Source organism: Rhea americana, unplaced genomic scaffold (assembly GCF_003343005.1).
Source record: "Rhea americana isolate MKP2758 unplaced genomic scaffold, rheAme1 scaffold_50, whole genome shotgun sequence".
NCBI classification, from domain to species: Eukaryota; Metazoa; Chordata; class Aves; order Rheiformes; family Rheidae; genus Rhea; species Rhea americana.
Genome location: NW_028186646.1, coordinates 3,723,818 through 3,742,578, shown reverse-complemented (window position 1 = coordinate 3,742,578; position 18,761 = coordinate 3,723,818). Strand labels below are relative to the sequence as shown.

Sequence of the window (18,761 nt, the reverse complement as noted above, 5' to 3'; positions counted from 1 at the left end):
GCAAGTATTTCCTCAGTCTTTTTCGGCCTTCATTATCTTTGCTTAAACTTAATTTAACAGAGTTTATGCTGTTTTATCTTACAATCTACAATATTTAATATTCCAAAGTGCTTACTACTTCATGCATTTGGGCAAAAATAAATAGAAATGTTTATATTATATTTATTGTTAAGCTATTGTTAACAATCCATTTAAGCTTGTTTATCTTTACCTGCGCAAGCAGTTTTCTGCACATCCTTGTCACTAGAAACTAGACTTTTTAATTTTAACATGAGTTTGGACAATGCTTGAGCATAAAGCTCACAGATTGGTTTAAACAGTTACTTCAACATGTTTACAATTTACAGAGTAAAATCAGACAAGTCACCCTACTAACTTGATATAGTGGGAGGTAAGGAAGGGAATAAGAGAAAGCAAAATATTCTCTTTATAAATATGATCCTGAGATTGAATTTTAAATATATTTTCCAATAACTGCTTCACAGATTAACTAATCAACCTGTTGACAAGAAGAAAAATAACTGTGTCCTGAGCAATATAGAGGACCTAATTCAAAAGGTTTTGAAAAAACACCCTGAAATAACAATCATAACGTACACAATATCCTTGCAGGCACAACAAAAGAACCCCAAATGGATGTCTTTTGTGATCAGCGTTAAAAATAAAAAACCTAGGAAGATGCACGCAAATGAGGAAGCCTGATAAAACCTTGGAAACACATTAAAACTACTTAAATAAACTACATGGTTCAAAACAAACTTTTATACCTTGTCACAAATGACTAACAGGGGAAAGGGTTAATGGAAGTCATCACGGTGAAACGGCAGGATAAAGGAGATTATCAGAAGAATGAATATTAGAAGAATGAATATGCTTCAGAAAACTTATCTTCCCTGCTCCTCTGCCCCCAAATACACACAGGGTTTGGCTTAACACAGCTATTGCTGTGAAACTTCCTGTCTTCCTTCTCAAGTTTATTCAGGAAACGAAGGCTAACATTACCAAAGACTACTTAACGGTATTGACTGCACAACATTGGGGTCACTTACAGAAAGCCCCGAACTTTACTTTTAAAAATAAATTAAAACAAACTAATTTAATTAGAGGTTGCTAGCTACCAGGATAACTGCTCAGAAAGTTATGAACTTTTTCTCCAGCAGCTGAGCAGTGAAACTGTTCTTTACAACCTTGCTAAAGAGAATTAAGGTTGATTCACTAAGAAATTATTTAAAGTTGGGATCAGCATATAATTCTGTATCTAAACATGTCACAAACATTTATCACAGAGCCTCTTTTTCCTCCCCTCTTACTACTGTCATAACCCCAGAGATTAGGATCCCCCCCCGGGGCACGTATATAAAATCAAGCAATAATGATTGATACTGGGAAGGAAGGGCATCAGTCTGAAGCTCATTTGATGAGAATCTTTGAATAAGAAGCAAAAGACAAATCTTAATACAAGCTGTCTCAGATAAAAATCGCCAAAGTCAGTCCCTTGATTGCCAGAAGCTGTGGCAGTCCCTCCATAACTCTTTCCATTTTCAGTCTGAGATTACACCACTGGCAGCAGGGACAGATCGTCAGGCTAAATGAACCTTTTCCTGACTCAGCACTATTGTCTCCATTTAGGCTACTTCAAGGAATTTATTTCAGCCTCTTGGACTAGATTCTACTCCAGCTGCTATCCTTCTCTAAGTAGGTTGCAACGTAATGCAGTGAGACACACAGCTGAAGATTTCATTCAAAGTCTAGGAAGTAGGACATTGTTCCTGGAATTCTTGTACAAACCTATTATCCTTTTTACATTTATCTGCTGCACTCCAAGAAGATAATCAGGGAAAGAACAAAACAAAACCTCATTCCGCAAGACTATTCCCACAGGAGATGAGAGTAAACCTACTTTCGAGAGAAGAAGTGATCCTGGGAGACTTACGCAAGAACATCTCAACCAGCTCACCATCTACTTTTCTACTTTAGTCCCTCAAATATCTCAAGAATGGCTCCTATACTATGCACTGTGTCCACACTGGCCAGATAAGTCCATTTTCCTGAAGGGCTCAAGAGGTGAGGTAAGAATAGTTACTATCAAAAGTGGCTGCAAGATGACCACTAAAGGCTATTTCTCCTTTAAGGCTGACAGCATACTCCCAAGCTCTCAAGGGACAATCCTAACTCCACTGTGTTTTCACCAGCAACACCAAACCCTGATCTGGCTATCTCCCTTCTTCCACAGCGATGAAGTGATTCCATTCAATACGGATTGGGCCCTGCTCACAGAGGTAGCCAGCCTCCCCACTACGAAGCCCAGGAAAGGAAGCAGGAGTAGATGCAGATCTTTTAATACTCTGGGGCCCAGCTACAAGCCTACAGTCTTCAGCAAAGCCAAGACTTATCTAAATTATTCAAAATTAATAACTACCAAGCTCAAAGTCTGGAAGTAGGAGCTGAGAGGCCTAGCTATTCTCTTGGCTACTGCCAGCAAAGCAACAAGAAATGCAGAAGGCTGCTTTTTTGCTGCATCACTATTTACTGACAAATCTGGCCTCTCCATAAGCTACAGACAGGCAGAAGTAGTCACTGAAACACGTATCTGTGACTGTTAAAAATAACTGTATTTTCAAAAAGGCTCTGTGACTGTAGATAGTGCTGAGAAGAGATTTTGGCAAACATTAGGTAGATCTATTTATAAAACTATAACAAAAGGGTCATGATGAAAGGGCAAAGAAACCTGAAGCAGCTGAGTATAATTGCTCTGGCATTATATAATATGTAGATTTACTTCAGTTGATGATACGAGCACAAGTACTTCAGCAGGTATGATTCACTTTTTCCAATACTAGGTCTTTAAAGAACCTAAGTAACTGAGGAAAATACAAAAAACCCAAACACCTTATACCCTAAGTTTTGGCTTGGATTAAATTTTTAGTCAAGTTTTAATGTATGAGAAGGAAGAATTTTCAAAGACAGCATTTTAGCTTTGGAAAATATTTTTATTCATCTTTTTATTCAACTTTTTATTACTTTAGTGATGCAGGCCTCTCAGCCACTTGATATACTACTTATCTGAGATAAATGCTACTTACAGCATGCAGTTCCTTCTTCCATTCACACACAATTAAGAGTAGCTTCATTTGCTCAAGGAAGTGATTCTTCAGAATGAAACTGTTAACCTTCTCCCTCCACCCCCATATACCTGCTGAATCAAACACACACAGCATGCATTCTAGAACACGGACACTGTTGTAATATGATAATAAAAGTCACCTGATCTGAAGATCCAAAATGATCTGCCTTTTGTCCACGTTTTCAGTGTACACTTTTACACCATTTATCCTCAGAGGCTGAAACAATCAAGCAAACATTGGATCCTTCTACACAAATATATCATACTAATTTCTTAAGTTAGGAATAAAGGTAAACACACATATATTCATGTCTGAAGTTGGACATTTACTACATGCATTACTAAAAAGCATGAAGCAAAGCTTTCTGTGTCATTCAAACAGTAATTTTAAGGGTATTAGCTTGCTAAGATCTACTCAGTCACAATGCCCTGGCTGGAATTAGTCAGAATGGGTGAAAAACAATTCCCAGAACTCATGTAAGAGCAAAATGCTTTACGTAAGAGTTAATGTAAAGCATTTTGCTCCGTTTTTCTCTGCTTTATGAGTCATATGAAAGTAAAATAAACCAAACCTTCCATAACTTAAACATTCATTAAATACTAGGTTGGAGAAGACCACCAACTACCTTATGTAGCACCACCTCCTGTCACGCATTGACTTTTCCCTTCCTGGAGATCTCTCATCTAAAGAGTTGACCAAAACTCTGCTTCTATTTTCTGGTTTAAATAATATGGAAGTTTCACTGATATCAGATTCCCACTGTGTTTGGGACTACAGTTCACAGGCTGTAATTCAATGAAGGCTGTAATATCAAGTAAGGATAGCTGTTTCTTGTGTCTAAGATAACTCAGTCTAGCTGCAGCAGGTGTGAAAGATAATTTAAATCTTATTTAAAGTCAGAATGGTTTTAAGCTATGCTACAGTGTAATCTTTATTACAGACGTATCTATGGCAGGAGAGACCCCACATATAAAAGAATTTACAATCTAAATAGAAAAAGAAAGGTGCAGAAGATACTAATTGTATTTTACATGGAACAGAGTCACAAGGAGAGAAAAATAATTCCCCTCCATCTTAACTTCAGTTTTCCTGACATTCAGGAAAGAAAAATAAATGAAGTTCGAAATCTTTATTTAAAAGTACATTTATGACAAGTGAGAGGAACATAAGACTGCACAAGATGGTGGTAAGCTACATTTCAGCAGAAATAAACTTCTGTTGATGTAGACACTGATAAGCAGTGCCCAACTTAGCTTAAATGGTGACTTCTTTTTAGCTTGGACTGGTCAGACTCTTCTGTAAGCATGTAAGAGCTAATATACCATGACTCCTCCTTTCACAGGACCAAAAAGCAGATAAACATTTATTTGTTCCTTGATACTATTTTAATGTTATAACAGAAACCAGAAAGAGGCTTATCATCAAGTGTTACTGAGAATTATTTTCTGTGTAGATTTAAACAGACTAGATGAAAATGGTATGCAAGATACAATCTGTTAGAAAAACTTCACAAGAAACCAACCTGATGACCAATATTAATCTTGGTAAAACTGAAGGTACTGAGGTGGTTGTTTGCTCCTCTTACTGCAGGTTCTATGGTCTCCCGGAAGAGTTTCTCAATGAATTGGCAAATAAAAGGCCACATCTGTTTTACAGTCTAGGAAAAATAGGAAGGAGGGAGGGGGGAAGCAATTAAGCATACTTTCATACACAATTAAAAATATTAAGGCAGACGTAAGAAGTTTTATAGAAAGCTTTACGCATACAAGCTTTCTGTACAGCTCATTACATGATCTAAGTGGCCACCTTTTATCTACTGACATACAGAAAAGCTTTTTGCATCCTTCACCTCTATTTGATTTACTGTGTTTCCAAACATTTCACAAATCTGAAGTACTGGAGGAGAAGAAACAAAACAACACTAAGATGAATTTCTTCTTTTGCCACATCAATGCATATGCAGCCTACATTGATGCTCACTGCTGGTTAGAAGGATGAAGAGGGGTAAGTCTATTTGCATTTGAAAGGAGGAAGAAAAAAAAACAAATTAAGTGTATTTTTAAAAACGCATGCACATGGCTTACAAATCCGAAAGTAATATGATGTTTTACTACAATATCTGAAAATGCTACATGGTTAATTTGTCTTGCTGTTTTCTTATTGACTGATATTCTTCTATGCTCTTTGCATGAAAGATATTAAGAAAACTCAAGCTATGTGGATCTGTGTCTTAGTTATTACACACACAAATTAAAAACTGCAAAATTGATTTATTTTCAGACTGTAGGTCAGGAAGACACAATAACTGGGAAGTGTCCCAGGAAAGTAGAATATAAAAAATTGTGTTTATAGTTACTGTGACTTTCACACTGTAATAGCTGTCATTATTTTAATGCTACCCGAAGTCATTCAGCAAGTCACAGATAATTTCAAGACCTTAAAAACAGAATCATGATAAATTAAGTCTTTTTTTGTGACTGGTTCAACTACCAGGAATTTCAACTGCATAAAAATTACAGAAGGTTAGAATTATTTTATTCCAAAATTCTTGCCCTCCCCTAGTTGTTCTTATTCTCAGATTCTCCCCCATCCCTTCATGTTTTTTGAAGGTAATGTTAACAACCATCCTTACCTTGTTGAGCCATTCTGCCCTCTCAGTATCTGGAAAATGGACCTAAACACAAACAAAAAAATACAACAAATACATAACAAATTAATCATGTCAAGTGATTTATGACACAGAAAAGCTTAATAAACTCCATACAAGCAATGTATACAGTGAACAACAATTAAGTACTCAAGGTTCTTGACAATTCAAGCAGATCAAGTATGAAGTAATTCCTAAACTACATAAATACAAGTCCAAGCACACATTCAATAATGAAATCTGTAATAAAGTATTGCTTTAATAGCAAAAAAGAATGAAAAAATAATATGCATAGCTAACAGATAGTGCAAGATGTCAACAAAATTACTTTTTAAGTTTAATTTGCATTTAACATTACACATTTGACTGCCAGAATCCTTACTGAACTTTTACTACTTTTCATTCATGTCAAATCTTTGGCAGTATCAATAAATCATGGTTAGAAATATTTACTCAGTGAAGTTGACATTCAGGAATATAGGTTTAAACACTGCAAAAAGATTTTCAAAAAAATTAAAAAAACCCACAGAAATCAGTGAAAAATAAGAATGATGAAATATACATTGGATGAAAAGTACCCCTCATGCCAGGAAAACACCAAATAGTTGTTGGGAGAAGAGATGCTGTTTTCCAAGCACAGCATGGTTAGTAGTCTTAAGTCTTCCAAAAAAACAGGCAAAAACCTCAGGAGTCAATATTTAGAAATTTTTACAAAAAAGGAAACTTTTTTTTTTTTTTAATATTTGCAACAACACAAACAGGAAACTCTGCTTATATGAAGTTATAGCTAAACAGCGCTTACACTCAATTTTTGTCTTGCTAGGTTCTCAAACTGCTTCAGGTAATAAAAATAATAAATCAAAAGGCACCAACACTATGTTAAGCCTTATACTAATGAACAACATTTTGATATTTTCCTAAAATATTTGCCTTCCAAATCTGCAGACTGAAAATGTGTCAGTGCTCATTAATTACTTGTCTCTGAAGCATGATGTCAGACCTTTATACCCCAACATGAACAATTTATTCTGATTTGTTTAGGAGAGAAATCAATGATCTTGCGGATCAATGTCTGCAAGACAGGAATGCGGAGCTCTTTCACACAGAGGAAAACAGGAACAGCAGTAGTAGTGAACAGCATACAGATAGATAGGTAGATAGAGACAGGCAGGCACAGATGGGGATAGGAAAAGAAAACTAGCAGAAATTCTAAAGGTAAACCTGTTCACCATAAATAATATATGTGAGATGAGTAATACAGGATACAACATCCTCAAATACTTGTACTTTTTACTCTTTTGTACAAGCATCCAGTTGACATCAACAGGAGACCCACTGTAGGCTAAGGACAGTTTCCAATCTTAAACATAACCTTAACCCAAAGGGAATTTATCTGGCTTCACAGAGTGATCTGAATTCCCTGATGTAGAGTAGATTCTCCCTGAAGCACAGGCCATATCCCCTGCACTGAGCACACAGCTGACACTCAATATACCTGAATGCAATAACATAGATATCATCTCTCTCTTGGATCAACCAAGTACCCTTCAAATTCAGCTCTGAATTTTGCAAAATAACTAGAGGTAGACTGGGAAAGAACCAAGAGGCAGAAGTATCTAACCACATACCGTAACTTACTAATTTTGAATTTCTTCTACCTACTGTAAAGTGTTTGTCAGGCCTTGCTTAACAAGACATCCTTCTATTTTTCCACAGATACATATTCACTTGGCTTTCAGTGTCTTACAGCTATTGTACTCCTACTGTTATTTGGATTAGTAGTAATCCATAAACTGGTTTACTTCTATAGTTGCACATGTTAATAGGTAATAAATAACTTAACAAATTACATCTTCCATTCCTGTTTCTCACTCCTCTTCCATCCTTACTTAATTCTATTAGTTTAATGCTTTTGACTAAAAAAATGCACTAAAATACTGCTGTATTACAGTACAAAAATAACAACAAAATACAATGCGTAGCAAGAGTTTGTGATCTCAAATACACAATCTTACTCGAAGAAAACTGTTTGGGGAAAGTTTGAGGGAGGAAAGTACTCAACTTTGGACACCCTGTATCAATCAGGACTGACACAACAGTATCCAAACAATCACGCTGAAGCTTTATGGCAAGAAACAGAAGCAAAAATGAGACTAACCAATGGGCAAAAATCTGTTAACTCCTGTGTAAAATATTAGACAGGTAGGGTAGAAGGAGAAGGGAGTCAAGATTTCAGAAAAGACAGAGGAAACACTTTCTGCTTTGCTTCTGTTATTAAATTGCTCATGCAAGTTTGATAAGTACTGCCTCATTTCCACCACATGAAGTAGTTATTTATTATTCAAAGGAAAGTAAAATTAGAGAGAATTGTTGCAAGAAATAGCCTAATGACAATGTTCAACACCAACATTGTTATAATACTACATGTTCCAAGAATGTTTTAATTCCATATCAAAAGCTATACCGCAAAATATTTGGAAGTGCTCAAAAGATACATTTCTGCACTTTAAAAACACATGACAGCTTTTTCACTTGCGCTCAGCTCTGAACAACTCATGTTTACTTCCTATTTTGGATGTGCTCAGTATCAAAAACTCCATTCAGAACATATTATTCTTTGTAATGATCAATAAAATAACAGAATCAGAAGGAATATAGTTCCTTGCTCCATCCTGGAAGATAGTGAAACAAAACAAAACCACTAGTAAGTTCTTTTTTCCATAATACTGATGCACAATTACTTTATGGTTCAGATTCTCTATATACACTTTTCTAAAATGACCAGATTAACTCAGTTACCTGCACAGAGGATCATCTGCATCTTTTTACAAAACCAGGGCTGGCCATTCTAATATGACAAAGAATAACAATCATTAAAATAAAACTGCACAGACTAGGCACTTTATGGTGGGAAATTCTGAGAAGTGGTAATCAGTATATGCTATCAAAGTGACTCTCAAAGGACAAATAATAATGCTGCTGACTTCAACATAATTATTAGTTCTGTCTAATGGAGGTTTCACATATCTATCTGCCACTAAAAGAAAGCATGGACAAGAAAGTCAGAAGCAGTGAAATTACAGCACTCTTCTGAAAGTATTTGTAAAATGCTCAGCACACGGCACAGAACTTAAATCTACTTTAGAATATAAACCACACAGTAGTTATTATTTGCTGATCTCCTTACTCTAAAACTCTTTTAAACGATTATCCTTGCAGTTAGCCTTCCCTGTTCCTAAAGCTATCAGGCAACCTTTACATTTAAAATCTTCTATTTAATTATTATGATTACACATATAGTTCAGTATATAAATCCTACATCTTATTTTTGTGAACTGGAACAACAAAAGCAACACCTACATTGAAACTAAGAAACCACTGCTATTGACACAAGTATTCCATAAAGTGAAAATTTCTTTGCTACAAACCTATTACTTTCTTCTGAGCTGCTTATTACAACAAAGTTAAAAAAAAAAAAAAAAAAAAAAAAAAAAAAAAAAAAAAAACCACAAAAAAAAAAAAAAAAAAAAAAAAAAAAAAAAAAAAAAAAAAAAAAAAAAAAAAAAAAAAAAAAAAAAAAAAAAAAGCACTAAAAGCACTCCAGAAAATAGAGATAGAGAACATTCAAGTGACAATTAGAATTGTTTTTAAACAAATCCTTTAAAGAACAGGCTCAAATGAGCCAATCTCTGAAATGTTATAGTTCAGCAGAGCCAGGAAATGTTTTCCTCCATAAAGTTCTCTCAGTTTTACAGAACTAAAAGGCATTTAGGGGTGAAAGCTGCATACTACTGATGCATGTCTTTTTCCCTTCCTTCTATTCACCCCAAAGAATAAATCCAATAATTCCACTTTGCTAACATTAAAAATAACATAGTATAGTTAGATTTAAAAGATGTTTATCTCAGTGAGCATCGCTTAGCTTATGCAAGTGTTGAAGTCTTGTTCCTTCCATTTGCACTGCTTCATTACTTGTTGTTCCAGCTGACAATCTAGATCAGTAAATTCTATTCTAATTATCATATGGTCACACAATATAAACAACATTCAATACAACAAGCATTCTCAAGCATTTTTTCAGTTCTCATAAATGTTTCTCCCCATATTAGACATCTATCCCTTCTGCTTTCTTTAGCTTTCTTTGGAAAGCTAAAACAACAACGACCAAAATCCCTTTGTATCAAAAGCATGCATTGGTAGCTAAAATCTAAATATCTAAAAGGGCATCAAGATTGGTCTTCATAGTCTCCTTATCCATCATCAGTGGAGGAGAACATCCTACACAGGGAAGCTCTGAACAGGAGCCGGGTGCTGTACACCGCCCGTCGCTTTTGGAAGGCACTCTTCACTGACTGTAGCATAAGCCTTTATTTCCACTGCTGAGCAAACACGCGTGCCTAAGATTGGATAGTGTGGGGAAAAAAAAATATTAAAATCAAATGAGCTTTGGAATTGGAGCTGCCAGATTAATTTGTCTAAACTCACAGCACTTTCAATACAGAATAACTAGAGAAATTTGGGCAAACAATTAAGAGAATGAATCCCAACATAAATAGAATTAAGAGTGTGAATACAGTGGTATTTAAGCTCAATTTAACAGCTATTTACTTTAGTGTTTTCCAGTCAGTGAGGCAGGAAGACCTAAGGACATTTTAGGCGAGACTGCTGAGCAGGGCTAATGGCTTATTCCTATGTATCCCAGCCAGCAATTGCCTCTCTCTGGAAGAAGCGAGAAGGAGCAACAGGCAAGGTATTTCCTCCTTTCCACGGAGGAATCAACTCCGAGCCTTCTGCTGCTCAACACAACCTAAACAGACTATATCCTTAAATACAGATTAGAGATGAGTGTTCTGTTCTAATGAGAAGTGAAGAAGGGGGAGCTCGGAGGGAAAGTGGAGCAGTCAGGCCTGGTTGTCTCGTGTTATTCCAGCATCTGCCTCCTTTCTCTTCCCAAACTCTACCTCCAGCGTTATTCCTGCTATTTTTTCTCCTACTCTCTTCACCCTCAGTTACATTGCAGTTCCCTCACTTTCTGAATCACAAGGGGGAAAAAAAATCCCACACTAAATACTTACTGTTATAAAACTGCAAGATTCAGTATTCCTGAGAGAGAAAATTAAACAGTTTTGTATCATGATTAGGGTTCCTCAGGAATGCTGCAATTAAAGTAAACTACAGGCACTCACTGACAAAATTAACAAACTGCTGTTTTGATTATTTTTTGGTAATCTCTGTTTTTGCTTAACTTTGGCATGGATTCTGTACTATCAGCTTTTGCATAGAAAAGTTAATAATCAGTATTAAAAAAAGCTCTATATTGCCTGTATGGGAATTAGACAGGGAAATAGTTTTTGAAACAGTTTTACTGAGACTATTATTAGGGGCGAGTCATATATGTAACATCTTTCAAAAGAAATGTCTGGAAGATCTAGTAAGAGGTTGAAAAATCAGTATCTGCCACACACAGGCTATCACAGCCCACAGAGCACTTCATAAAACTGTTTATACAAGGCCTTGTAATTATCAGTAAGACTAACGATATCCTAAAATTCAAAGCTATTTAAAATAAGCAGCACAAGCTTTCACTAACTGTTAGTAAACAAAAATCAAATATCTGAAAATTAAGAACTGAATCACACTACAAATAAGACAGATCTAGAGCCAATAGCTATTGGCTCTCATCACTATAAGCCCTGAAAGTAAAATGAAAACAACATTCTGGCATGTTTGAAGTATCTTTTTAAAGTTTAAAAGGTTAGGAATTACACCAGTGGGTCTCTCTCTAAGATATTCAGCATCAAATAGGAGTTTATCTTCTATTATTTTGTTCAAATTAGTAATAGATTAGTAAGACTTCATTTGCAAAGCATCATTGATTTAACCAAACAGTTAAATTCAAGAAATAATGCATTTCTCCTCCTGCTTTTTCTGTGTCCACTTGTCAAACCAGGAACATTAATGTCTGCATAATAAAGAGTACAGATACTGCATCAAATTTGGTAATGAAACACCTGGACCGAACGGACATAGAGACCGAAGCAGCTTCCAGGTACAGATGTAGAGGCACAGCATCACAAGAAAGTTTGCTGTCGTGAAACACAACTGTTTTTGAAGCAAGAACAAAGGCTTCCATAAACAGGCCATTCACTGCTTTTTGAGGATAATGCACAAACATTTTGACTTCCCTTTTTAATAGTCTTCTGTCCACTACACATTTATTTCCAAACATACAAAAACCTGAGGCCCTTTAACAGCTTCTACCTTTAAAACATAAGCACTTATAAGTCAGAAACTACAAATAAATGTCTTCAGAAAAAAATCAGTTTAACCTGGGACTACAATAACACTAATACTATTTCAATTTGGAGAAGGAAGCGTTGAAATATGATTTCTTTATGCTTAAAGATAGACAAAACAAAGCCCAAATCTCTCTAACTTGCAATGTTTAACTCTTTTTTCATTACAGCATACCTGCCACACTCTTCTCTATAAACCACAAACATGCACTCACTCTCAATCTAGGAAGGAAATTATTTACCAATCACAAGAAAGATTGAATTAGTTCATTCTAGTCATGTTCTAAATATCAAGTAAAAACACATACATTCTGGTAAACTAGCAAGTAGCTGTATATTTTCAGATTACTGAGACTATAAAAAAAAAAGAGAGAGAGACTTTTTTATCCAAGTATTTAAGTAACATGCTTATTATCCATCTAAACTGAAGAGGAGAAGAATGGAGACCTATCTAAATGGAAGAAGCAGTAGCAACGCTAAGCAAGGTTAAGGATTTTATGTATTCATATACTGCAGCTTAAGCTACTTAAATGCTTGGACAACACATTGGAAAACAAAACAAAACTCTAAAAAAAGAATGATATGCCCTTTGAATCAGATTTTCTCCTATGAGATAAGAGTGATGTTAGAGACACATACTTGGTATCATACCAAATGTTTCTAAAACACAGCACAGACTTTGTCACTCAGCCCATGTGCCCTACCACTATCATCTCAGCTAAGGGCTGCCACAATAAAGTATAGATCTCTATTAACTGCAAGTTTTCCAGTGTGATAGCTAGCATATTCTTCACTGCCACACAAGCTACCTGCTTCAGTGTCTGTGCAAGCATCAAGGCAGAAGAAGAAATTCTTTCAATTATATACAATTAAATGCAAAACACCTTGACTTGTTGAACATCTGAAACAAATGGCTTGTTATAACACCTTTGCATTTCAATACTAACAAAGCTATTATAACAGAAGTAATATACTTTAAGTGTTAAAACAGATTCTTTAAACAGAAATTTTTATTTCAATGTAGTTTCCAGTTACCTCTGTTCCTCTCCCCTTCTTAAGGCCTAATTTCCTGACCAATTCAAAATGGGAATAAACAGTAGCTCACATATAAGAGATACTTAAATATCATAGTATGTCCTGAAGGGAACTTTCTCACACACATTTGTAAATACTGTGTCTGGGAGACATAGAAAATTACAAAAAACAGCTTATGCACTGGTTGTTAAGTCAGAGTTTTGTAGCTTTTATAAAAGCTAAACTGGCATAAAATGGGTCTTCATAAAACGCTGAAAATGGTAGCAGCATTATTTAAAGAGAGACTCATCTCTACCTAAAAAAGTGTTGAACTTACTAAGACATCCAAAGTACATGAAGAGAACTTGCATCCAACCTTTCTGCCATGCTATAATTAAAACATAAAACTAAATTGAAAATACTTAATACTTTCTAAAATACTGTGAACATCTATATTGCTTGTTTTACCACAGAGACCCTAAATTTACTTAGATTTCTTATTTAAATAATACCAGGATGCTATTATGCTATTTTGCTTAGCTTAAAAAAAAAAAAAAAAAAGTGTGTGTGTGTGTGTGTGTACACACACACAGGCATATATGTGTACACACACACACACACACACACACACACACTGGAGAAAGTTATGCTTCTGATTTTCTGCTCATTAAAGAAGTTGCTGGGAACATCATTAAAAAATTAACAGTCTTCTAGGTGTTTTTTGGCTAGCAGCTGAGCAAAAATCTGATCAGTCAGGCCTAGAAGCAACAGCTGTCAATTCAAAATCCATCATTCTGCAACACTCTAATAGCCACAATATTCTGATTCGGATATTCTGTCTAAACTGCTATGGTAAATGGTGTCTTTGGCAATGCAAAACAACACAGAAGTGAAAAGTTCTGCTTAAGAGATGCTCCAGTTCTCTGCTAGGACTGAAATGGCAGCCCAGCAGCCTGTCACACAATGCAGCCCCTTGGGATGCTGCGGCAGTAGGCAGCACAGCAGCTTGGTTTTCAGCATGCATTGCTTTCACTTCCTAATCTGTTAAACATGCTTAACTTGTATCAGCACCACGATTGTTGAGAACTACACTACTTTTCTGAAATTTGACATATTAATACAAAAACTAGACAAAAATTTGCCTTTCTAAGCAATGCTATTCTTGCATTTGAACATGCAAGGAGATGGAGAGCATTACTGCAATACAAAGTTACCCGAAAATCTCCTATCAGCAGCAGCTTCCAATAGTAAAATCCTCCAGGACTGGCATAATTAGCAGCTCCTCTGGAAGAATGACAGCACAGCAACCTGCTAGTAAGAAAGAAAACTGGAAAATCCTATTTCTAGTCTGACCCTCAGCCCTTGCAGCCTCAACTCGAGGAACGTTGTTCAGCCTAGAAATTCGAACTTGAGCGTTACTAGCTTCCAAAAGTAGCCTGGCTTAATCACCCAAAGAACACCACATACAAATTCCTTGCTATACTGGTTACACAATTTACTTCCAGATGTTTGGAAGGAAATTTATATGGCCTTCTGACACATCTGGATGCAGAATCTACCCCAAACATGGAACATTCTATTTCTTCTAGAGGGAGCCACAAAGCTTTCCTATGCTCATTAGCTTTTCATATCGCACCATATTGCGTATTTCATGCGCCATAAGGTGCAGTAACCTCCTAAACAGTACCCTCTAGGCCTTCAGTCCTCTAGGGCAGAGTCATCTTCCAGTGCAGCCTGATTTTAGAATTATCTTCAAGTATTAGCATAGTAGTAGTATTTATCATAATGCAGGCTACATTCCACCACAAAACCAATTCCATCCAGCCAAGAACAGTGCAGTATACCCGCCCATGACCAGAGACCCACTTCCATCATGTGCCTCTGGAGAAATATGCATCTAGCTGGGGATACAGCCACACGCTAGAGATGGGCCACATGTCACCACTTCAAAACAAACACACACAGGCATCTCTAAGTAAATGCTGATGTAAATGCTGAAATCCTATTCCAAAGGTTAAAAATAAAAATTAAGCTTACAGAATGTATTGTTATGATTTTTAATTCAACATGCAGAAGAACTCTAACATAACAAATTGTTTTAGACTTATGGCAAATTAAGAGAATCTTGTATTTTTTCTCTGCACCACAGTATTCAGTCTTCTTTTCTGCCTTCCTTTTGAAAAAGGACTCCGATTTTTCAGTGATTAGTACGGACAGGAGAGTAAAAATAAAACGGACAATATAAGCTGCTTGCTTGCAATGTAATACTCATCATAATGTTTTGCACCTTCTGAAACTTCCAAATATGAAATCATTGATGTAAATTGATATCCTGACACAGGAAAATACATTTTTCATTTCTACTTATTTTTTTTCTCCACAATTCAATCAAGGTTTCTGGACCATGTCTAAAACAAGATCTCTGTTTCCCAGGGTTGGACTTTCCAACATGCAACTTCAGAGTGGTACAGTATGTCAAGTTTTACAGAAAGTATTCTTAGAATATGGACTCAAAATAAGTTATTAAGAAGAAACTTTAGAACTTGACTTTGCTATTAGAAATTCTTTTGTCCTCATCTTTTTCTACAGAAAAAAAAATCGCAATGATAAATACATAAAGGAAATGAAGTTATACATATACATATATATACATATATATGTATATATATACATATTATATATGTATATGTATAACTTCATTTCCTTTATGTATTTATATATGCATATATAAATATATGTATATATGTGTGTGTGTATATATATATATATAGCCAGGCTTTTTTACTCTGTGAATTTCACACAAAGGGATTTAAGTTTAAAAGCACTTGCAGAATCCCTGGATATAGTCACAAAACAGGGACTAAATAAGCCATCAATATATTCATTGTGTAGTTCCACAAAGATCTAACAAGTCACCAGTGTGTATGTTTTCCTGACACTTGGCTGGTGTCTCCTGACTGGTAAATCTGCCAAAAGCCACATCTTTAATTACATGGTTTAAGTTCACATTCATCATTCAGAACTCATCAAGACCCATTGAAAACTGCCAGTCTTTAAGTTCATGTGGCATGGCAGCTGCCTAACAGAAGTATTTGAAGACATTCTTCATCCAGCAGTGCAGACAGAAGATTTACTGTTCTAAGTTGTCAGTTGAAACAGAAATGGTGTTGACCATTTCTTAAGAAGCGGGGCAACAAAAGAACTCAAGTGTAACAGCGATCACTTATTTACAATACTGTTGTAATCCACACTTGTTTCTTACCTAGAAGAATAGAATTTGCTATCAACTGTTTGATAGTAGTTAATACTACAGTTTAATTTGTTATCAACAGTATGATGCCCCACCAACTCCCTTTCCCAATCTCTCCTCCAGTGAGCAGTCACAGCAGTAACAATTACATTTAAATGCTGGTGTCCAAAGACAGACCAGGAGAAGCATAGCTAAAAAATAAAAAAGAGAAGTGTAACACACTGCATGTACAAAACACCAAGAACCGGATTTATACTCATTAAAGCCTTTTTGTCACACTACATTATAGACATCTAGTGCAACCAGCGCTTATAAAATAAGACATTTCACAATAGTCTACATTTGCACATCTCCAAATTTCCACAAACTTTACACTCATTACTGAAAGTAGACACAGATTTTAAATGGGTGGGCTGCTGAAAGGTATGGCAGGAAGCACAGCTGTAGAGCTTCTCTCAGTGGATTTTACTACTTGAAAGACCTTGTACAGCACTGATTTGTGGCATGTTACCTACTAGATCTTTATTTTCAAAAGTCACTTCATCCTTCTTCTTCTTTCTCAAATAAAGTTTTTCCCAAATAAAGTTTTAATATCTTGAAGTTTCATCTCTCAAGTTTTGAAAAAGGTTTATGAAGGTATTAACACCTTATTTTAAATTTATCACGTTTCCTGACGTTTTTCATACTTTTAAGCCTACATGACAAATTCCCTTCCAACTCCCTTGGGAATCCAGATATATCCCCCAAAGATCTTGCTGCACGATGGAGTGCCTTGCTCTCTTGCTGGTCAATGGAAGAAAAACTGTTCTCTCTGAATTGCTAAAAAAAAAAACCAAAAAAAAAACCAAAAAAAAAAACAACTAGCTTTCAAATCAGCTTATACAGCCAGTGTGGAAGCCTTTGAATTCTCTAGAAATATGAAAAGCAATGCTGGGGTCTATAGCAACAACAATAGTCTTTGGCAATTTGATATCTACACTAAACAAGCTAAAAGGTTTGTTCTCTTTTCATTCAACTGACTCACTAGCCACTTTACTAACCCTCAGGCGCTCTGATTCACTGAATCTACAGTTCCTTCACCAACAAACTATATAGCTAATCTTGCTAATGCAATCATCCAGGCATTCTACATGGTTTAAAATGGACATCAAATTTTGGAAGTACTGACCTTCTTCTGTGGGACTGACTGTTCTCTTTTTCAAGAAGATTAAATGTTCTCTCCTGTATTTAACTGGCTTATCACCAGCTAAATACTGGAGTAAAGTGATCTCCTATGATTCAATGCACACATTTTAACATGAAGCATCTCTGTCTACTTAACCTCAAGCTTTATAAGGCTAACACCAATTTTTAAGGTATAACCTAATAAATTCACAACTCATTTTAAACATCATCTAAGTGAGCTCAGACATGACAAAAGTCAATCACTGAAGTTTTACTAACTTTGGGGTGAGTAAAATGCAAACTTGTTTTTAAAAGTAAAAAAGCAAAAGGGAAGATTCTCATTTTATGTGGTATCCAAATTAAAACATCAGAGCAAACAAGTTAAAGCTGCGTTGACCCACAACCTAAGACATCACGCAAGTCTAGAATGTGCTCATTGTTTAGTTCTTAAAAAGAAAGAAAACATATGCACATTCATGTTTTGACTGGATCAAAATACTAATAGCAAAGCTGTGTAACTTCTATATACTGCACTGCATCTAATACTAGCCAGCCAGAATTTATTCTTAGTATAAAAACATTTTTAAATATAATCAGGAATCATTCAGGATATAATGGATGTTTTAAATCCCTCTGTACCATTTCAAGCTGCAATACCTTATATATATTTATATATATATATAATATAAATACACCCACATATACACACACACACACACACAACATCTGCAACTTGCTATAAAAAAATCCAGAACGTGTAACTGGAGTACAAGTACAGAGTAAAGTGGCAGTTCTGTTGAACCTGTAGATATTCAGGGATCAACTACCTCCAAAAGAATAAAATGATGTTGTTAAACAAAGCAGAGTTTTCTAATAACATAAAACGAACTGCATTTTTTTTTTTAACATAAGAAGCAGTAATGTTTAATTTGAGCCTCAGTTAACACAGTGGTAACAAATGGTGGCAAGGAAAACCCTGGTGAACCTGTTAGCATCAAGTATCTGTTGTGACAAACAGCCTGCACATAGCTCTTTCTCATTCTTAGATTCAAGTATTTAACCACACAGGCACAAGAGCTCTTTGAAACTAACTGCTCTTTCCTGGCCACATTTTCTTTTTTTCTTATTCTTCTTCTTTCTTAAGGATGCCATCCACTTTATAAATCAATAACAACATGCTCACTGGATCAAATGCTAGTGCTTCTAAAGTGCAAAAAGCATGTCTGAACTAATTTACAATTCTTAGAAGTCCAGGAAAACTTCTT

At 35.5% G+C, this 18,761-nt stretch overlaps 1 protein-coding gene across 4 annotated transcripts in view; it reads right to left on the bottom strand.

The window, feature by feature from the left end:
• ESYT2 (extended synaptotagmin 2) overlaps window positions 1-18,761 on the bottom strand; it is a 97,161-nt gene that overhangs the window by 59,492 nt on the left and 18,908 nt on the right. For all 4 annotated transcript variants that reach the window (XM_085317702.1, XM_085317701.1, XM_085317699.1 and 1 more), the window contains exons 2-4: window positions 5,758-5,799; window positions 4,648-4,782; window positions 3,265-3,341 (exon numbers count right to left, since the gene is read on the bottom strand). In XM_085317702.1, the coding sequence (XP_085173828.1) occupies window positions 3,265-3,341; window positions 4,648-4,782; window positions 5,758-5,799 (254 nt within the window). The remainder of the gene's footprint in view (window positions 1-3,264; window positions 3,342-4,647; window positions 4,783-5,757; window positions 5,800-18,761) is intronic.